General features: G+C 46.5%; 2 protein-coding genes across 3 annotated transcripts in view; one reads left to right on the plus strand and one right to left on the minus strand.

Moving 5' to 3' along the window:
- Nucleotides 1-448: 448 nt before the first annotated feature.
- On the plus strand, nt 449-16,285 carry MORN4 (MORN repeat containing 4). 2 transcript variants are annotated; one of them, XM_010389554.2, is made up of 5 exons: nt 537-689; nt 10,901-10,998; nt 13,523-13,637; nt 14,068-14,177; nt 14,431-15,135. In XM_010389554.2, exons 2-5 carry the CDS (start codon nt 10,932-10,934, stop codon nt 14,577-14,579), a joined length of 441 nt encoding a protein of 146 aa, XP_010387856.1. In that variant the 5' UTR covers nt 537-689; nt 10,901-10,931; the 3' UTR covers nt 14,580-15,135. The 2 variants fall into 2 exon arrangements, with proteins under 2 accessions (XP_010387855.1, XP_010387856.1); XM_010389553.2 differs by lacking the exon at nt 10,901-10,998 and having other exon boundaries at nt 449-689; nt 14,431-16,285.
- Nucleotides 14,923-18,278, minus strand: part of HOGA1 (4-hydroxy-2-oxoglutarate aldolase 1) — a 32,417-nt gene continuing 29,061 nt past the window's right edge. Inside the window, exon 7 of the mRNA XM_010389552.2 lies at nt 14,923-14,995. Coding sequence (XP_010387854.1) covers nt 14,972-14,995 — 24 coding nt within the window. The 3' untranslated portion in view covers nt 14,923-14,971. The remainder of the gene's footprint in view (nt 14,996-18,278) is intronic.

Here is an 18,278-nt window from a genome sequence, read left to right on the forward strand (position 1 = left end):
AGTTTCCCAAAGTGCTGGGATTACAGATGTGAGCCACTGCGCCTGGCCAGGTACTATATTTTAAACAAAAAGGATCTAGGTAATGACAAGGACAGCACAAATTCCTATAATGAATGCAAAAGTGTCTTGATATCACAATGTCTAGCACAGAGTTATTGGAGGCTGTCCTGCCCAGCGCATTACAATTTACAAAGCTGCGTCTCTGAAGCTGGATTTAGGATCTGTCTTAAACTCAGCAGTGGGGACTGGAGAAAGATCACAGCTGCTCGCGTTGATGGTCACTGTTGCTTCCGGCGCAGGTTTGGTTTTCTTTGGGGTTGCCATTTCAACCAGACGGCCTTGGGGTAGGCCAGATTTGGATCCTCTGTCTTATCTGCGTGGCAGAGGTGGGACCACCCCTCTTTCACATAGTCAGCTCCGGTTCGCAAACACTCCGCCCCGCACAAAGATGGCGCGGAGGCGGGCTGGGCCAATGCGGAGTGGCGTTGCTCCCGGTTGCCTAGGTAACAGCCAATGGGCAGCGGGAATTGTGCCCAGTGCGGTCGCCCGGGATGGCGGCGTCAAGTGGGGCAAGCGCTGGTGGAGGTGGCGGAGAGCAAGGTGGCAGCCTGGAGCCCATCAGAGGAAAAGTCCGAGGCGCTGGAGCCCTGCGTCCAGGCGTGACGGTCATCCCGAAAGGCCAGTCCCAGGTTGGCTGGAGGCGCAGGAGGGAGGGGGCTGGGAAAGAGTGTGATCGGCCAGGTGGGCACTGAGGAACCCAGCACGAGATGACCCCGCTCGGGGATGCGGCTCCACCTCGGATACGCTGACCCGAGGTCGGCTGCCTGTGGGGGACCCAAACCTGAACCCTTTAGTCTCCACCGCGGAGGTCGAGGCCCAGGAGAGCCGACTGGACTGGGGTTAGCGAGCAGGGGGTGGAGGGTTGCATCAGGGGAATTGGCAGACCCGTGGGAGCGTTAGACCCTGTCGGGCGGGAGAGCGGACCGGGATAGCAGGAAGCAACCGGGCAGGAACGTGAAAATGGGGTGTGAGAAGGTGTTACCTTGTTATGGTCTAGGGCTTTGTTTTCCCTGGACCCGTCTTTATCTTGCTGGTGGAGAGAACTCCCACGTATGGAAGCCTGGGGAATGGGATGCTTCAATTCGTTGATGGGGGGTATCCCTGCAGTCTAGCATCTCTGAACTGCTTAGGTACCAGCAGGAATAGCTGCTATATCGGAGTCCAGCCCAGGCATTCCCTTTCCCGTGAAATGGGATCGTATTCTGGCAGTATTACTCCCTAGTCCCAATCATCCCCAGGTCAGGTCATCATCGCCTTTTTTTTTTTTTTTTTTTTAATATTCTTTTTGGCGCCAATTTTCTTCCCACTTTCTTCAATCTAACCATCCCAGAGTCTTCCTAAACGAACCCTTCATATAGCAACGATACATTTCTTTACTTTTCACATGAGGAAAGAGGAGGTTAGACTTACAATGAAAAACAGTTATTTCGAGCTCCTTTTAAAACACCTAAAAAAAGAATATTTAGGCCGGGCGTGGTGGCTCACGCCTGTAATCCCAACACTTTGGTAGGCCGAGGCGGGTGGATCACGAGGGCAGGATTTCAAGACTAGCTTGGCCAAGATGGTGAAACCCCATCTCTACTAAAAATACAAAAATTAGCCGAGCGTGGTGGCGGGCGCCTGTAATCCCAGCTACCCAGGAGGCTAAGGCAGGAGAATTGCCTGAACCTGGGAGGCGGCGGTTGCAGTGAGCCGAGATCCTGCCCCTGCACTCCAGCATGTGGGAGAGAGCAAAACTCCGTCTCATAAACAAACAAAAAAAAGAGTATTTGACTTTTTGTTCTAGGTTCTTAACAAGGTTAATCTTTGTTCATCAAAGCCTTCGTTTTCCTCTCTTTAGGATTCTAAAAGCCTATGAACTGCTTTATTACTGAAATAATTTCACAAGACTGTTGTACCCTGGGAAGGGGGTTTTGGGGAGACATGTGGGTAGTTAGGGTCGCTGCCTCCAACCAGTATTCTCTAACTGGATCTCCCCCACCGCCCCATCCTTTTTGTTTGTTTGTTTGTTTGTTTGTTTTTCTTTTCTTTTTCTTGAGATAAGGTCTGGCTCTGTTGCCCAGGCTGGAGTGCAGGTGTGGTACAGTCACTGCTCACCCTGGCAGCCTCAAATTCTGGGCTCAAGCAATCCTCCCGCCTCAGCCTCCTGAGTAGCTGGGACTACAGGCATGCACCACCATATCCAGCTAATTTTTGAATTGTTTTGTAGAGATGAGATCTCACTATGTTTCCCAGCTTGGTATTGAACTCCTGGGCTCAAGTGATCTTCTTGCCTCAGCCTCCCAATGTGCTAGGATTACAGAGTGAGCCATCATGCCTGGCCCTTTTCCTCTTTATGTCAGTTTTTTTTTTTTTTTTTTTGAGGCAGAGTCTCGCTCTGTCACCCAGGCTGGAGTGCAGTGGCCGGATTTCAGCTCACTGCAAGCTCCGCCTCCCGGGTTTACACCATTCTCCTGCCTCAGCCTCCAGAGTAGCTGGGACTACAGGCGCCCGCCACCTCGCCCGGCTAGTTTTTGTATTTTTAGTAGAGACAGGGTTTCACCGTGTTAGCCAGGATGGTCTCGATCTCCTGACCTCGTGATCCGCCCGTCTCGGCCTCCCAAAGTGCTGGGGTTACAGGCTTGAGCCACCGCGCCCGCCTTTTTTTTTTTCTTAATCCTCTTAAATTGGACACAGGTTACTGTGAATACAAAAATGTTCTTTAATAAGTTGATTTCTGAAAATTAGAAAAAGATAAATAGAATGGAAACAAAAATTCTTGTTACTGTCTCAGAGTTCTGTTTGAAAATAAGAAAATAATAATAAAGAAATGTTGGGCAGAAGAAAATGAAGACAGCAGGAATGTAGTCTATAGTGCAGACTAATAGTATATTGGTTTACAGGGACAGAATAGTAATTTTCTTTTATGTAAATGTTTGGACTGATCCTTTGCAACCAATCTATCAGGAGTGCAGAAAGGGTGAGTGTCTGTTTAGAAGTGTGAATCATCTTGGCTTGTGACTGGATTCCATGGGTATATTTGTAGCCTAAACCCCTAAGCCATATATTCTTTTTAAAAAGATGATTTGGATAACTGATACAAATACTGATTTGCATCTCTTATTAAAGTATTGGGCCAGACACGGTGGCTCACACCTGTAATCCTAGCACTTTGGAAGGCTGAGGCAGGCATATCACTTGAGCCCAGGGGTTCAAGACCAGCCTGGGCAACATGGTGAAACCCTGTCTCTACCAAAAAATGCAAAACTTAGCTGGGTGTGGTGGCATGTTCCTGTAGTCCCAGCTACTCAGGAGGCTAAGGTGGGAGGGTGGCTTGAGCCCAGGAGGCAGAGATTGCAGTGGCTGAGATGACGCCACTGCACTCCAGCTTGGATGACAGAGCCAGACTCTGCCACACAAAAAAAAAAGAAGTATTGAGCTTTCAGTCTTCATCAGCACTGGCTATATTTTGTTAAACTAGATTTGTCTCAATGACCATGGTTACTGGTGAAATTCCTTTTTAGGTCAGTAGCTGTGGTTAGTTATATATTATATATAATATATGTTATATATATGTTATATATGTAATATGTATATATGTAATATATGTTATATATTATATATAATATAACATATGTTATATATTATATATAATATATTATATATTATAGATATTATGTTATATACAATATATAATATATTATACTATATATAATATATATTATATATTATATATATTGTATATTATATAATATATATTACATATATAGTAGTATATATATAGTAGCTGTGGTTAGTTATATATTATATATTAGCATGGTTAGTTATAAAAGTCATAAAATCCAGACAATGTCTGAGACTCCGTTTCAAAAAAAAAAAGAGAACAAGCATCACAGCATATTGTTATTATTATTAATTATTATTATTATTGAGTCAGAGTATTGCTCTGTCACCCAGGCTGGAAACCAGTGGCATGATCTTGGTTCACTGCAAACTCCGCCTCCCAGGTTCAAGTGATTCTCCTGTCTCAGCCTCTCAAGTAGCTGGGATTACAGGCAACCATCACCACATCTGGCTAATTTTTGTGTTTTTAGTAGAGACAGGGCTTCACCATGTTGGCCAGGCTGGTCTTCAACTCCCGACCTCAGGTGATCCACCCATCTTAGCCTCCCAAAGTGCTGGGATTACAGGCATGAGCCACTGCGCCCGTCCTGCTTGTTCTCTTAAAAAGAAAAACAAAAAGTCGTGAGGCTGGGTGTAGTGGCTCATGCTTATAATCCTAGCACTTTGGGAGGCCAAGACCAGAGATTGTTTGAGGCTAGGAGTATGAGATTAGCCTGGGCAACATGGTGGGACACTGTCTCTACAAAGAAGTTAATTAGTCGGACATGGTGGTGTGTGCCTATGGTCCTAGCTACTACGGAGGCTGGGGCAGGAGGGTTGTTTGAGCCCACAAGTTCGGGGTCGCAGTGAGTTATGATCATGCCATTGCACACCAGCATGGGCAACAGAGCGACAGACTGTCTCCTGAAAAACAAAAAATCGGGCCGGATGCGGTGGTTTACGCCTGTAATCCCAGCACTTTGGGAGGCTGAGGTGGGCGGATCACGAGGTCGTCAGGAGATCGAGACCATCCTGGCTAACACGATGAAACCCCGTCTCTACTAAAAATACAAAAACTTAGCCTGGCGTGGTGGCAGGCACCTGTAGTCCCAGCTACTCGGGAGGCTGAGGCAGGAGAATGGTGTGAACCCGGGAGGCAGAGCTTGCAGTGAGCTGAGATCGCGCCACTGCACTCCAGCCTGGGCGATAGAGCGAGACTCCATCTCAAAAAAAAAATAATAATTATGACATAAGGCCAAAATGCAAATATCCTGTAGGATGTTGATAAAGAGTGGATGGGTAGCAATTATAGTTTGTTTCTCCTCTACTTAGTATTCAGCTCTTTAGTCAAAATTGCGGAGATTTTCTTTTTCGGAGTGTTGTTTGAATTACATTGGTAGCAATTTTTACTGAGGAAAGACCTAGAGAAGTTTTCATTACAGTAAGTATATGTGTGAGTTTAAGTGTAAAACTTTGAAAGAGGAAAAGAAACTAACATTTAGTGGACGGACCCTGGCAGTGTTCTAGGTACTTAGTGTGTGTCATTTTCTTTCTTTTATTTTTCTTTCCTGTCACCCACTGACTCTCAGATATTTAACTGAGTCCACCTGCCAACTCTGTGAAATACATATATTATCTCCACTTTACAGATGAGGAGACTGAGATTTAGAGATGCATAAATACCTTGCCCATAATTATACAGTGAACTCGGATTTGAACTCAAGTCCTTCTGTGCTCAGAGTCTACAACACCACCGTATTATCCTGGGAGGCCAGATAAGATAGGATGGTATGAGTTAGCAAGTTAGTGCAAGAACTTGAGCCAGCAAGGTCAGCTGTCAGAGCTCTGATTCTAACTTTCACGTGTTAGTTTCCACATGTTAAAGTATGACCTTAGTTAATTTACTTATCCTCTCTGCACCTTAGTTTCCTCATCCCTACAGTGGAAATAATAATAATACCCACCCCAAAAAGTTGTTGTGAGATGAAATTAGATAACATTTTAAAACATTTAAAAACATTGATGCTCATGCCGGGCGCAGTGGCTCACGCCTGTAATCTCAGCACTTTGGGAGGCCGAGGCATGTGAATCACCTGAGGTCAGGAGTTTGAGACCAGCCTGACCAACATGGTGAAAACCCATCTCTACTAAAAACACAAAATTAGCCAGGCGTGGTGGCGCATGCCTGTAATCCCAGCTACTCGGGAGGCTGAGGCGGAGGTTGCAGTGAGCCGAGATCGCACCATTGCACTCCAGCCTGGGAAATAAGAGTGAAACTCTGTCTCAAAAACAAAACAAAACAAAAAACACTGATGCTCACACCAGTGGAAGCTGATGGGGAAGAATCACTTGAGGCCAGGAGTTCAGGACCAGTCTAGGCACCATAGCAATATCCATCTCAACAAAAAATTTGAAAAGTAGCTGGGTGTGTTGGCACATACCTCTAGTCCCAGCTACTGGAGAGGATGGGATGGGAGGATCACTTGAGCCCAGAAATTTGAGACTGCAGTGAGCTATAATCATACCACTGCATTCCAGGCTGGGTAACAGTGAGACCCCATCTCTTAAAACAAACAAACAGCACTGATGGAACACAATAAGAGGTCAGTAAATGTTAGCTTCTGTTATAAAGGTATTTCAGACAGCTTCTCTGGGGTTAGTGCAATTGATTATTAGAGAGGGTTATGCCAACTGAATTGGAATATAAATCTAGCACTGTCCACCATGACAATGTGGAGAAAGTAAATTTAACATATGTGTTGTTTTAGTTGAATATTTAAAGCATCACTTTTGTATAAAATATACCAGACCCCTTTTGTGCTATGAAACTATGGAACCCACTCTTTGGAACTCCATCTTGACTGGATGAGGTTTTGGCTTCTCTGGGTCTTGAAGAAAAAGGAAGCTAGCTGTTGGCGCCAGGCCCCCAAGATTTAAGAATCTTGCGGCCAGGAGCGGTGGCTCACGCCTGTAATCTTAGCACTTCAGGAGGCCAAGGCGGGCGGATCACAAGGTCAGGAGATCGAGACCATCCTGGCTAACACGGTGAAACCCCGTCTTTACTAAAAAATACAAAAAGTTAGTGGGGTGTGGTGGCGGGAGTCTGTAGTCCCAGCTACTCGGGAGGCTGAGGCAGAAGAATGGCGTGAACCCGGGAGACAGTTTGCAGTGAGCCGAGATTGCGCCACTGCACTCCTGCCTGGGCGACAGAGCAAGACTCCGTCTCAAAAAAAAAACAAAAACCCATCTTGTTTTGAGCTGGGAGCAGTGGCATGCACCTGTAGTTCCAGCTACTCCGAAGGCTAAGAGGGGATTGGAGGATCTCTTGAACCTAGGAGTTCAAGTCCAGCCTGGGTAACATAATGAGACCCTGTCTCTAAAAGAAAAAAGAATTCTTTCCTGTTTGTCTGCCAGGTCTGGCCCCAGTACTCTGAGGAAAATGTGTCCTTGTCCTGTTGGAACTCAGTCAGATGCCTCAGGGTCAGACTCTAGGTTACTTACTAATCAGAGGGGACTTTTTTTTTCCTTTCTTTCCTTTTTCTGAGACAGGGTCTCGTTCTGTCACCCAGGCTGCAGTGGCACTGTCATGACTTACTGCAGCCTCAGACTCCTGGGCTCAAGCAATTGTCCCTGCTGAGCCTCCCAAAGTGCTGGAATTACAGGCATGAGACACCATGCTTGGTTGATAGAGGACTTTTCAACAGTTATTTATCGTTCAGAGAACTTTTCACACACAGTATTTCCGTTTATTGTAGTGGTAGGCCCCAAGCTTTGAAGTAAGGATCTAATGATGTGCTTATTAAAACTGCAGGTTCCCGGGCTCTAACTATACAGAATCTGATTCAGTAAGTCTGAGTTTGGGCCTAGGAATCTGCATGTCAAAATCACTGGAAAAAACATTGTATTGCTTAGATCTGGAAAAGATGAGGAGGTAGCTGTGTGCGCCTGTAATCCCAGCTACCCTGGAGACTGAGGTGACGGGATCCCTTGAATCCAGGAGTCTGAGGTTACAGTGAGCTATGATCTTGCCACTGCACTCTAGCCTGGGTGACAGAGCAAGACCCTGTCTCTAAAAAATAAATAGATAAGTAAATGAAAGATGAAGTGATGAATGAAAAGACCTAGGGAATTAAAAAAGAAATAGGGCTTGTATTTTTTAGTATATCAAATGACATGCTATTTGCCTCTGTTTATATTTAATGATTTTGGGGTTATCTTAATTCCCTTATTCTTCTTTTTTTTTTTTTGAGACAGGGTCTCCCTCTGTCACCCAGGCTGGAGTGTAGTGGCGTGATCTTGGCTCACTGCACCTCTGCCTCCTGAGTTCAAGCAATCCTTCCACCTCAGCCTCCCAAGTAGCTGGGACTACAGGAACACTCCACCATACCCGGCTAACTTTTTTAATTTTTTGTAATTTTGGTAGAGATGGGGTTTCACCATGTTGCCCAGGCTGGTCTCAAACTCCTGAGCTCAAGTGGTCTGCCAGCCTCAGCCTCCCAAAGTGCTGGGATTATAGGCTTGAGCCACTGTGCAGTTCCCTTCTTATAGGATATCCTTCAATACATCTTTTCACCACTAGTGGAAGCCATATCGAGCCAGTCCCCAAATATTACTGATGGTTTTCCTATGATGTATCCATCCTGGTTGTTCCTTCTGCTCCCATTATACTGTGATCTCCCAGACTCATGCCTGAATGTATCAGTAGCTTTTTCTGGGTAATAACACACCACCAGAAAACACAGTGGCTTGAAACAATAACCATTTATTTATCCTGTGAGTCTGTGGTCGCTAGTTTGGGGCTAGGCTCAGAAGGGCAGTTCTTCTGGTCTTGCCTGAGCTATTTGTTCATCTGTGGCCAGCTGGGATAGAGTCTCACCATCCAGTAGACTAGATTGGGCTTATTTACATGGGGGCAGAACAGGTCCAAGTATAGCAAGAGGGCAAGCCTAGTGCACAGGTGCTTTGCAGACCTCTGCTAGATCACCTTTGCGGACATTTCATCATCCAGAGCAAGTCACATAGCCAACCCAGATCCAGCGGGTGGAGGAATAAATAAACTCTGCCTCTCTTTTTTTTTTCAGACAGAGTCTCACTGCATCGCCCAGACTGGAATGCAGTGGTGCAATCTCGGCTCACTGCAACCTGTGACACCCAAGTTCAAGCAATTCTTCTGTATCAGCCTCCCGAGTAGCTGGGATTACAGGCACCCACCACCACGCCCTGCTAATCTTTTGTATCTTTAGTAGATATAGGGTTTCGTCATGCTGGCCAGTCTGGTTCAGGTGATCCACCCGCCTCAGCCTCCTAGAGTGCTGGGATTACAGGCATGAGCCACCGCACCTGGCCAACTCTGTCTCTTAATGGGAGGATCTGCCTTGTCACATTGTAGGGTCATGAACAGAGGGAGAATAACTCTGCCCATTTTTACAATCTGCTGCATTATCATATTTCCCTTCCTTGCAAGCTTTTCTGACTATGGACTTGCTGCTTCAATTCATCCCTCTTCACGCTACCACATTCATTTTCCTTACACACTGCCTTCATCACATTACATCCTGGTTCACAAACCTGCAGAGGCCGCCTCTTTTCCTCCCTCATGTGCTGTAAACTCTTATGCCCAGCTTTCAAAGGTCTCTTTGAATTAGCCTGAGCTAAAAGCAGAGGCTATGCTGTACAAGGAAAAAGGACTAGCATAGTCAGGGGAGGCTGCCAACAAACTTGATTACCTCTCTGGGCTTCTGTTTCTCCTATAAAATGAGAGGTTGGACTAAACCCGTGAGGTTCTTTTCAGATTTATTTATTTATTTATTTATTTATTTTTATTTTTTTTGAGACAGAGTCTTGCTCTGTCACTCAGGCTGGAGTGCAGTGGTATGATCTCAGCTCACTGCAACCTCTGCCTCCCGGGTTCAAGCAATTCTCCTGCCTCAGCCTCCTGAGTAGCTGGGATTACAGGCGCCTGCCACCATAACTGGCTAATTTTTGTATTTTTAGTAGAGATGTGGTTTTACCATGTTGGCCAGGCTGGTCTCGAACTCTTGACCTCGTGATCTGCCCACCTCAGCCTCCCAAAGTACTGGGATTACAGGCGTGAGCTACCGTGCGTGCCCAGCCTATTTTTTATTTTTTAATTTTACATTTTTGACATGAGGTCTTGCTATGTTGCCCAGGCTGATCTTAAACTCCTGGGCTCAAGTGATTCTCCCACCTCAGCCTCCCAAAGTGCTGGGATTACAGGTGTGAGTCACTACACCTGGCCTGTCTTCAACTTTAAGATTGTGGCTACATGTACCTACACAGGCTTATTTCCTATTACTCCCCAAATAAACCGTCAACTGTAATGAGACCAGGTTTCTCATTTTGCAATGGAACATCTCGTGTTCACATTGCCCTTAGAGTGTTCCTCGCCCTTTGAGTGTTGGTTTCCCCATGTTTTCCTTTTTTTTTTTTTTTTTTTTGAGACAGAGTCTTGCTCCATCACCCAGGCTGGAGTAACAGTGGTGTGATCTTGGCTCACTGCAACCTCCGCCTCCCAGGTTTAAGTGATTCTCCTGCCTCAACCTTCCGAGTAGCTAGGATTACAGGCTCCCGCCACCATGCCCAGCTAATTTTTGCATTTTTAGTAGAGACAGGATCTCACCATGTTCCAGGCTGGTCTCAAACTACTGACCTCAGGTGATCCCGCCCACCTCGGCCTCCCAAAGTGTTGGGATTATAGGCGTGAGTCACTGCCCCTGGCCTGTTCCCTATGTTTTCTGATTCTGGAATTGCTCTTTGCCTTCTCCACTGCTTGTCTGCTTGTTTTAAATTCTGGCCATCTCATGTCTTTGTTAATCTCTGCCATCCAAGTTGGCACTTAATCACATTATCTCTGGCATAATTCAGTGTTTCAATTGTTAGTCTTATTAACTAGATTATAAACTCATCAAGGGAAGATACTGTATTTTATACATCAACTGAGCATGTAGTAGGTATCAAGTAAATATTTGTAGATTAATTCTCCATTTCTATCCCAGGTCATAGAAAATAGGAACTGGCTGAAAACTTTTAAGATAAGCAGGAGGATAAGAGCACTTGGGTAGAGGTGGAGTTGATGGTGCTGGTGGTTGTTGGAGACATGAGTATTTTGGTTAAATGCACCTAAGGCAGCATACACTTACCAGGCTGGTGGCCTTTAGAATGTATCTACAAAATTGCTTTGCAGTCCTTTCCTCCCGCCATTCCGTGACACTGGTTCTCCTCTGCTTATTTCCTACAGTTTTCGTCCTTTTATCCTGTAATCTGTCACCATGACCCTGACAAAAGGTTCCTTCACCTACTCCAGTGGGGAGGAATATCGTGGCGAATGGAAGGAGGGTGAGAAGGACCCCTGGGGAGTGTCCAGTGATGAACACTTCATTTGCTGGAGGACAAATACATCAGCATATGTAGCCAACTTTATGGGTTTTCATTTTCAGCTCCAGGATTTAATTCCACATAGTGCCTGCCTTTCCTTTATTCCATTTTAGGATTAAATAAAGGAATTTGAAAATGCTATTTTTAATTCAACCTCCAGGAATGAGTTCTATCTTTCTGGTTTTTTTTTTTTTTTTTTTTTGAGATGAGGTCTTGCTCACTGTGTTGCCCAGACTGGAGTGCAATGGTGCGATCTCGGCTCACTGCAACCTCTGCCTCCTGGGTTCGAGTGATTCTCGTGCCTCAGCCTCCCGAGTAGCTGGGATTACAGGCACTTACCACCACGTCCGGCTAATTTTTGTATTTTTAGTAAAGATGGGTTTCACCATGTTGGCCAGGCTGGTCTCCAACTCCTGACCTCAGGTGATCTGCCCACCTCGGCCTCCCAAAGTGCTGGAATTACAGGCATCAGCCACCATACCCAGCCCATGCCAGCCTCTCTTCTGAGCATTTTGTATTTATCATCTTATTTAATCCTCATGACAACCTTATGAGGTAGGCACATACTATTATTATTCCTATTTAACCGATGGGGAAATTGAGGCAAGGAGAAGCTAAGTAACTTACTCAAGATCACAGAACTCTAAGTAGTAGAACAAGAAGGCATACACAGCAGGCAGCCTGACTCGATGTCCTCAACATCTAACTACACTGCCTCTCTGAGGAAAAAAAAAAAAACCAGTACCCCATTAGCACCTTAAAGCTGCTGGGCAAATCTAACAGCCTGATTGGCAGCACTGGTTTGAGCTTCGTTACGTCAGTGGGGCTGTGCTTACTCTCTGAACTGACCAGAAAACAGAGCAAGATGTTGCAGGAGTAATCATGCCTTTCAAACAGAATTCAAGGGAGTTCTTGTGGTAGATACAGCCCACCCAGTAGAGCCTTAGAAAGTCTCTCCTCTAACAGACCACATTAGAGGGGACACCAGGTATTTGAAAACCAGGAAGAAAGGCATGGGATTGAAGGAGGCAAGGTCACGTCACACCTGTACAATTTCTCAAGACTCAGTAATTTAGGGCAGGCACAGTGGCTCACGCCTGTAATCCCAACACTTTGTAATCCCAGCTACTGGGGAGGCTGAGGCAGGAGAATCACTTAAACCCAGGAGCCCAGGAGGCAGAGGTTGCAGTGAGCCAAAATTGCACCACTGTACTCCAGCCTGGGTGACAGAGCGAGACTCTGTCTCAAAAAAAAAAAAAAAAAAAGAGAAGTTGGCACATAGTAAAGGCATTATAAATATAAATGTTAGCTATTGTTATTTATTTATTTATTTATTTTTGAGACGTGTTGCCCAAGCTGGAGTTCAATGGCATGATCTCGGCCCACTGTAACCTCCGCCTCCTGTGTTCAAGGGATTCTCCTGCCTCAGCCTCCTGAGTAGCTGGATTACAGGAGCACACCACCACCGTGCCCAGCTAATTTTTTGTCGTTTTAGTAGAAACAGGGTTTTACCATGTTAGCCAGGCTGGTCTCGAACTCCTGACCACAGGTGATCCACCTGCCTCCTCGGCCTCCCAAAGTGCTAGAATTACAGGCGTGAGCCACTGCACCCAGCCAGCTATTGTTTTTTTTTTTTTTTTTTTTTTGAGACGGAGTCTCGCTCTGTCACCCAGGCTGGAGTGCTGTGGCCGGATCTCAGCTCACTGCAAGCTCCGCCTCCCGGGTTCACGCCATTCTCCTGTCTCAGCCTCCCGAGTAGCTGGGACTACAGGCGCCGCCACGTCGCCCGGCTAGTTTTTTTTTGTAGTTTTTAGTAGAGACGGGGTTTCACCGTGTTAGCCAGGATGGTCTCGATCTCCTGACCTCGTGATCTGCCCGTCTCGGCCTCCCAAAGTGCTGGGATTACAGGCTTGAGCCACCGCGCCCGGCTATTGTTTGTTTTTTTGAGACGGAGTCTCGCTCTTGTTGCCCAGGCTGGAGTGCAATAGCCCGATCTTGACTCACTGCAACCTCCGCCTCCCGGGTTCAAGTGATTCTCCTGCCTCAGCCTCCCGAGTAGCTGGGACTACAGGCACGCGCCACTGCACGCAGCTAATTTTTGTATTTTTAGTAGAGACGAGGTTTCACCATGGTGGCCAGACTGTCTTGATCTCTTGACCTCATGATCCACCCACCTTGGCCTCCCAAAATGCTGGCACTACAGGTACGAGCTACTGCGCCTGGTCAGCTGTTGTTATTTTTAAGTGCTCTCTTATTCATACTTGGGTAGACCTGCTTTAATCTGTAGTGATAAGATGGAAAGGCCCCAGGAGCCAGGTTTTCCCAGTGCCTGACTCTGGCTAATAATCCTCTGCCCTGCTAATGTCACTGCTTCTCTTGTTTTCTTTGTGGGTAGGGTGATGGCAGGTAAGGGATGCTAGAAGAGTAAGAAGGGACCCTGAAACTGCCTCCTTCCAACCTGACACCTGTCCTTCTCTTTGTTCAGGCCGCAGGCATGGTTTTGGTCAACTGATGTTTGCAGATGGTGGCACCTACCTGGGTCATTTTGAGAATGGGCTCTTTAATGGCGTTGGGGTATTGACCTTCTCAGATGGTTCAAGGTGGGTATGAGGTCATTCCTTTCTTAGCCTTAAATAAGAGAGGGTCTGACATAAAAATGGGACACTGGTAAATATCTGGTCAATCCGGAGCTTGTCTCACTCCCTGCAGAACACAGATGAGGAATAAGTAGTCCTTTTATTGGTTATTTTTTAAGTGGACCTAAAATTTGAAATGTCAACCAAGTGAGTGACTTTCCACCCCACTCCCATTCCCGTCCTATTTTCTTTCGTTGAGATCAGGGCTTCATGGCATATATACTCTCTGATCCTTCTCTGCTGGTTGGGAATAGATGGGGTAGATGGATCTATGTGACAGGTGGAATCGGCTTGCTCCTTGGCATTATTAAATAACAGAGATCAGCAGCTGCTCAACTCCATTAATCTGGACAGCTAACTTTCCACTGAAGGCTAACTTCTGGTGTTTCTGCAGGTATGAGGGGGAGTTTGCCCAGGGCAAGTTTAATGGCGTCGGAGTCTTCGTTCGATACGACAACATGACCTTTGAGGGGGAATTTAAAAATGGCAGAGTAGATGGTTTTGGTAAGTTGCAGCCCAGCAGGATGGGTGACTTAGGTGGGCATAATATGGGTGGAAATATACCTGTTTCGTTTTAATCCTGCGGGTGTCCAGCAATCCATAGCGGCCATCCCTGACGCCTATCCATTGAACTCACCGGTAGAGTACTCCTGAGTAGAGCTGGGAGTTTTTCTCTTCTTCAGCCTCAACGTATCAAGCTCACCTTTGAGACATTAACGCCATTGTTACTCCCATGTTTTCTCTGCCCTCCTCAAAGGCCTGCTGACTTTCCCCGATGGTTCTCATGGAATCCCCCGCAATGAAGGTCTCTTTGAGAACAACAAGCTGCTGCGGCGTGAGAAGTGTTCTGCCGTTGTTCAGCGGGCCCAGAGCGCCTCCAAGTCAGCCAGAAATCTCACTGCCTGACAGCGCAGTGGGCACCAGCTGACAAGTATTGGGTAAAGCCATGCGCCCCTTGTTGACTCGAGGTGAACAAATGAACCAGAGCTGAGATGAGTTGACAATGACAGTGGAGCAGAGGTCTTGTATGTGCCCTGTCACCTGCCATTCCAGAACTGGACCGCAGAAAAGTGCTGAGGATGCTGGCCAGCGGACGCTCTCAGTCATTGGTGGTTCTGTCTTTCCCTGACCCTTGTGTGCTGGAGGACAGAGGAACTGCCTCTTCTCACTGTTGATACTCTGTTCCTAAGACCTCGGGTTACCCAGTGCAGCCTGCTGTGACCCTTCTGCTTCATTTTCAGCCAAGTGATACAGAACCTTCATTCTGCTGCTTTTGGGGCAGGTGATTCTACCCCACCTTAGGGCCAGTGTTCTGTGCTACCCTGGAGAAACAGGAAAAAGATATGGGTGGCTCAGTAGAGCAGCCCTGTGAAAGTCAAGGCCAGAGCTTTTCTTTAATTTTATTATTATTATTATTATTATTATTATTATTATTATTTTGAGATGGAGTCTCACTCTGTCGTCCAGGCTAGAGTGCAGTGGCGCAATCTCGTCTCACTGCAACCTCCACCTCCCAGGTTCAAGCGATTCCCCTGCCTCAGCCTCCTGAGTAGCTGGGACTACAGGAGTGCGCCACCACACCTGGCTAATTTTTGTATTTTCTTAAGTAGAGATGGGGTTTCACCATGTTGACCATGTTGGTCTCGAACTGCTGACCTCGTGATCCACCCACCTTGGTCTCCCAAAGTGCTGGGATTACAGGCGTGAGCCACCACGCCCAGCCTTTTATTTTATTATTATAAAAAAATGAGCCAGGTCTTGCTATGTTGCTCAGGCTCGTCTCAAACTCCTGGGCTCAAGCGATGCTCCTGCCTGGGCCTGCCAGAGTGCTAGGATTGCAGGTGTGAGCCACTGTGCCTGGCTGGCAGAGCTTTTCCGTATGTTACTCCTCATGCTGGTTGGAATCATAGCTCCAGGCTTTCACTTGGTCTGATCAGACTGGTATTCATTCCTGCCTATGCCCCCGAGAAGGATTCGGTAAGAGTGCTATTTCCTCCTCCCTTTAGAAGACAGACTGTCTTCCTTCACCAAGTTACAGCAGATAATCCCCATGTGTGTGCCTCTCTCCTTCCTTAGATGGGGAACAGGATCCCTTTTTGGGACAGTCAAGAAAAAAACTCATGTAAACAGTAATCTTATTAATTGTATATGTGACTAACTCCAGGGAAAAGGGTAGAATATTTAGGCCATTTCAGGCCCTACCATGGAGTGAACTGAATTCATAGGGATGGCTTGGGCTGACACAGTTTCTTCCCAGTGGACCGATAAATCAGACTCACCCGAACCCCTGGGGTTTTGGTAGAACTGGACCTACTCTAGGACTGTAGGGAACTAAAGGAACATTTGGCTCACTGTAGCTCTTCTATCACGAGCCTTGACCGTCAGGCCGCAGTCAGACCTTACTGATGGGATCTCTGCAGTTTATCACGGAGGCCTCCCGTTACCCTGGTACCTAAATACGTTCCCCACCTCTAGCCCCCTAGCCTCACACTAAATGTCTCCTCAACAGCAGATGGTGGTGGAAGTTATAGCCGTGTGCCTCTATTTATTCTCTGAATTGTACTGTAGAAAAAGGTGTTTATAAAGAATAAAGAAATCACCAGAACTGCCTATACCTAGTTTTCCTGACTTTCTGGCCCTGCGTCTTCATGAATATCAACCCATTTACTGTTTGTAAAAGTTAATCAGATTAGCCCTTGGAACTGACCCTGCACACTTTACTATATCAAGTCATTTAATTTTCTCAGCCTCTACAGAGGACATAGGAATTTTTTTTTCTTACTTGAATCAGACAATCTCAGGCTGCCGCAACTAGTAGGTGGCACAGCTGGGTGGGATTTGTAACCAAGTCTTTCTGACTCCGTCTCCCTTTACTGGACCCCTCTCACCCTGAGCATCAGAGTGCCAAAGTCTTGAGACTAGTTATGGCCACACCTGCTGGGTTACCTCTGGCAGGTCCACTCCTGCCGGAGTTTCCCTTTCCCTGCAGTGGGAGAGTGGTGGAACACTGACCCCCACACTGACCCGTTTACATGCATCCTTGTTGGAGGCAGGTACTATTATTATCCCTGTGTTACAGATGAGGCTCAGGGAAGTTAAGCAGTTTCTCCAAGGTCCCATAGACACTAAGGGGCAGATCCCAGAACTTAAACCCAGACCTGTTTAAGCCCAGAGGCTGAGCTCTTACTCAGTACACTACCCTGCCTGCCTAGCCTTAACTATTCCCCCAAGTTCTAAACTTGATTCTCTTCTGAGCCCAGCTCCTCTGGAAGTTGCCTGTGAGAGGACCCCAGGCACTAAGCCCCAAGCTTTAGTTCCATTCAGAGCCTGGTTTTGGGTTGAAGATTGAGATCTTTTATTTTCTCTCCTTTAGCCTCTGCCCTAAACAAGTGTCTATTTACCTCTCTTTTTAACCTTACACTTTCTTTTTAATGAGTAATTTTTTTAAATGTATCTCCATTTTTCTGCCACTAGTCAAATATTACCACTGAAAAATGTTAAATATTTTGGAGAAAGCATCTTTTTTTTTTTGGAGATGGAGTTTCGCTCTTGTGGCCCAGGCTGGAGTGCTGTGGCATGATCTCAGCTCACTGCATCCTCTGCCTCCCGGGCTCAAGCAATTCTTGTGCCTCAGCCTCCCAAGTAACTGGGATTACAGGAGTGTGCCATCACACCCGGCTAATGTTTGTATTTTTAGTAGAGACAGGGTTTTGCCATGTTGGTCAGGCTGGTCTCAAACTCTTCACCTCCCAAAGTGCTGCCCGGCCTCTCAAAGTGCTGCCCGGCCCTAAACACTTAGCACTTTAATCAAAAAGGATGCTGGCTGGGTACGGTGGCTCACGCCTGTAATCCCAGCACTTTGGGAGGCCCAGGCAGGAGGATCACCTGAGGTCAGGAGTTCGAGACCAGCCTGATCAAAATGGAGAAACCCCGTCTCTATTAAAAATACAAAAATTAGTCGGGCGTGGTGGTGCACGTCTGTAATCCCAGCTACTCGGGAGGGTGAGGCAGGAGAGTTGCTTGAACCTGGGAGGCGGAGGTTGTAGTGAGCCGAGATCGTGCCACTGCACACAGCCTGAATGACAGAGCAAGACTCTGTCTCAAAAAAAATAAAATAAGAGTGCTAAGTGTTTCTAAATAGCTCAGTTGCTCTCTTTTGCCTCTTACCCCTTCCCTAGGCCTCCAGTAAGTGAATGCCTGCTGGCCCAGTATTGTTGGGGCCGCTCTTAGAGCTGGGAGAAGTCAGACCATCAGAGTTCACTTGCCTTTAGGAAGGTTCTTGACATCTGGCCAGGAAACCTAAGATCTACATAGCAATAGAGTGTCCGTCTGTACACAGTCACACTAATTTTACCTGTTAAATTTTATTATAGTAACAAAGTGATTATTTTTAATAATAAAAGCAGAGTGCCTGTAGGCAAGAGGATGGCCCTATCTCAGAGGAAGTCCCCTTAGTGTTTCAGACCTAGGCTGACCAGAATAGTCTTCTAGAATGTAACATTTATCCACCAGGTGTCACTATTTACCAATCTGACAAGCCGCGGAGCTGTCTCCGTGCTTTCAGTGGTTGGAATCAAGGCTAGACACCAGAATAGGAGATGAATG

This window comes from Rhinopithecus roxellana, chromosome 11 (genome assembly GCF_007565055.1).
Source record: "Rhinopithecus roxellana isolate Shanxi Qingling chromosome 11, ASM756505v1, whole genome shotgun sequence".
NCBI lineage: Eukaryota > Metazoa > Chordata > Mammalia > Primates > Cercopithecidae > Rhinopithecus > Rhinopithecus roxellana.

Excerpts from the sequence above, each read along its gene's own strand:
- MORN4 (XM_010389553.2), top strand. The coding sequence starts at position 449 with ATGGCGCGGAGGCGGGCTGGGCCAATGCGGAGTGGCGTTGCTCCCGGT. Across the intron at positions 690-13,522 it reads TCCCGAAAGGCCAGTCCCAG|GCCGCAGGCATGGTTTTGGT; the intron begins GTTGGCTGGAGG and ends CTCTTTGTTCAG. Across the intron at positions 13,638-14,067 it reads ACCTTCTCAGATGGTTCAAG|GTATGAGGGGGAGTTTGCCC; the intron begins GTGGGTATGAGG and ends GTGTTTCTGCAG.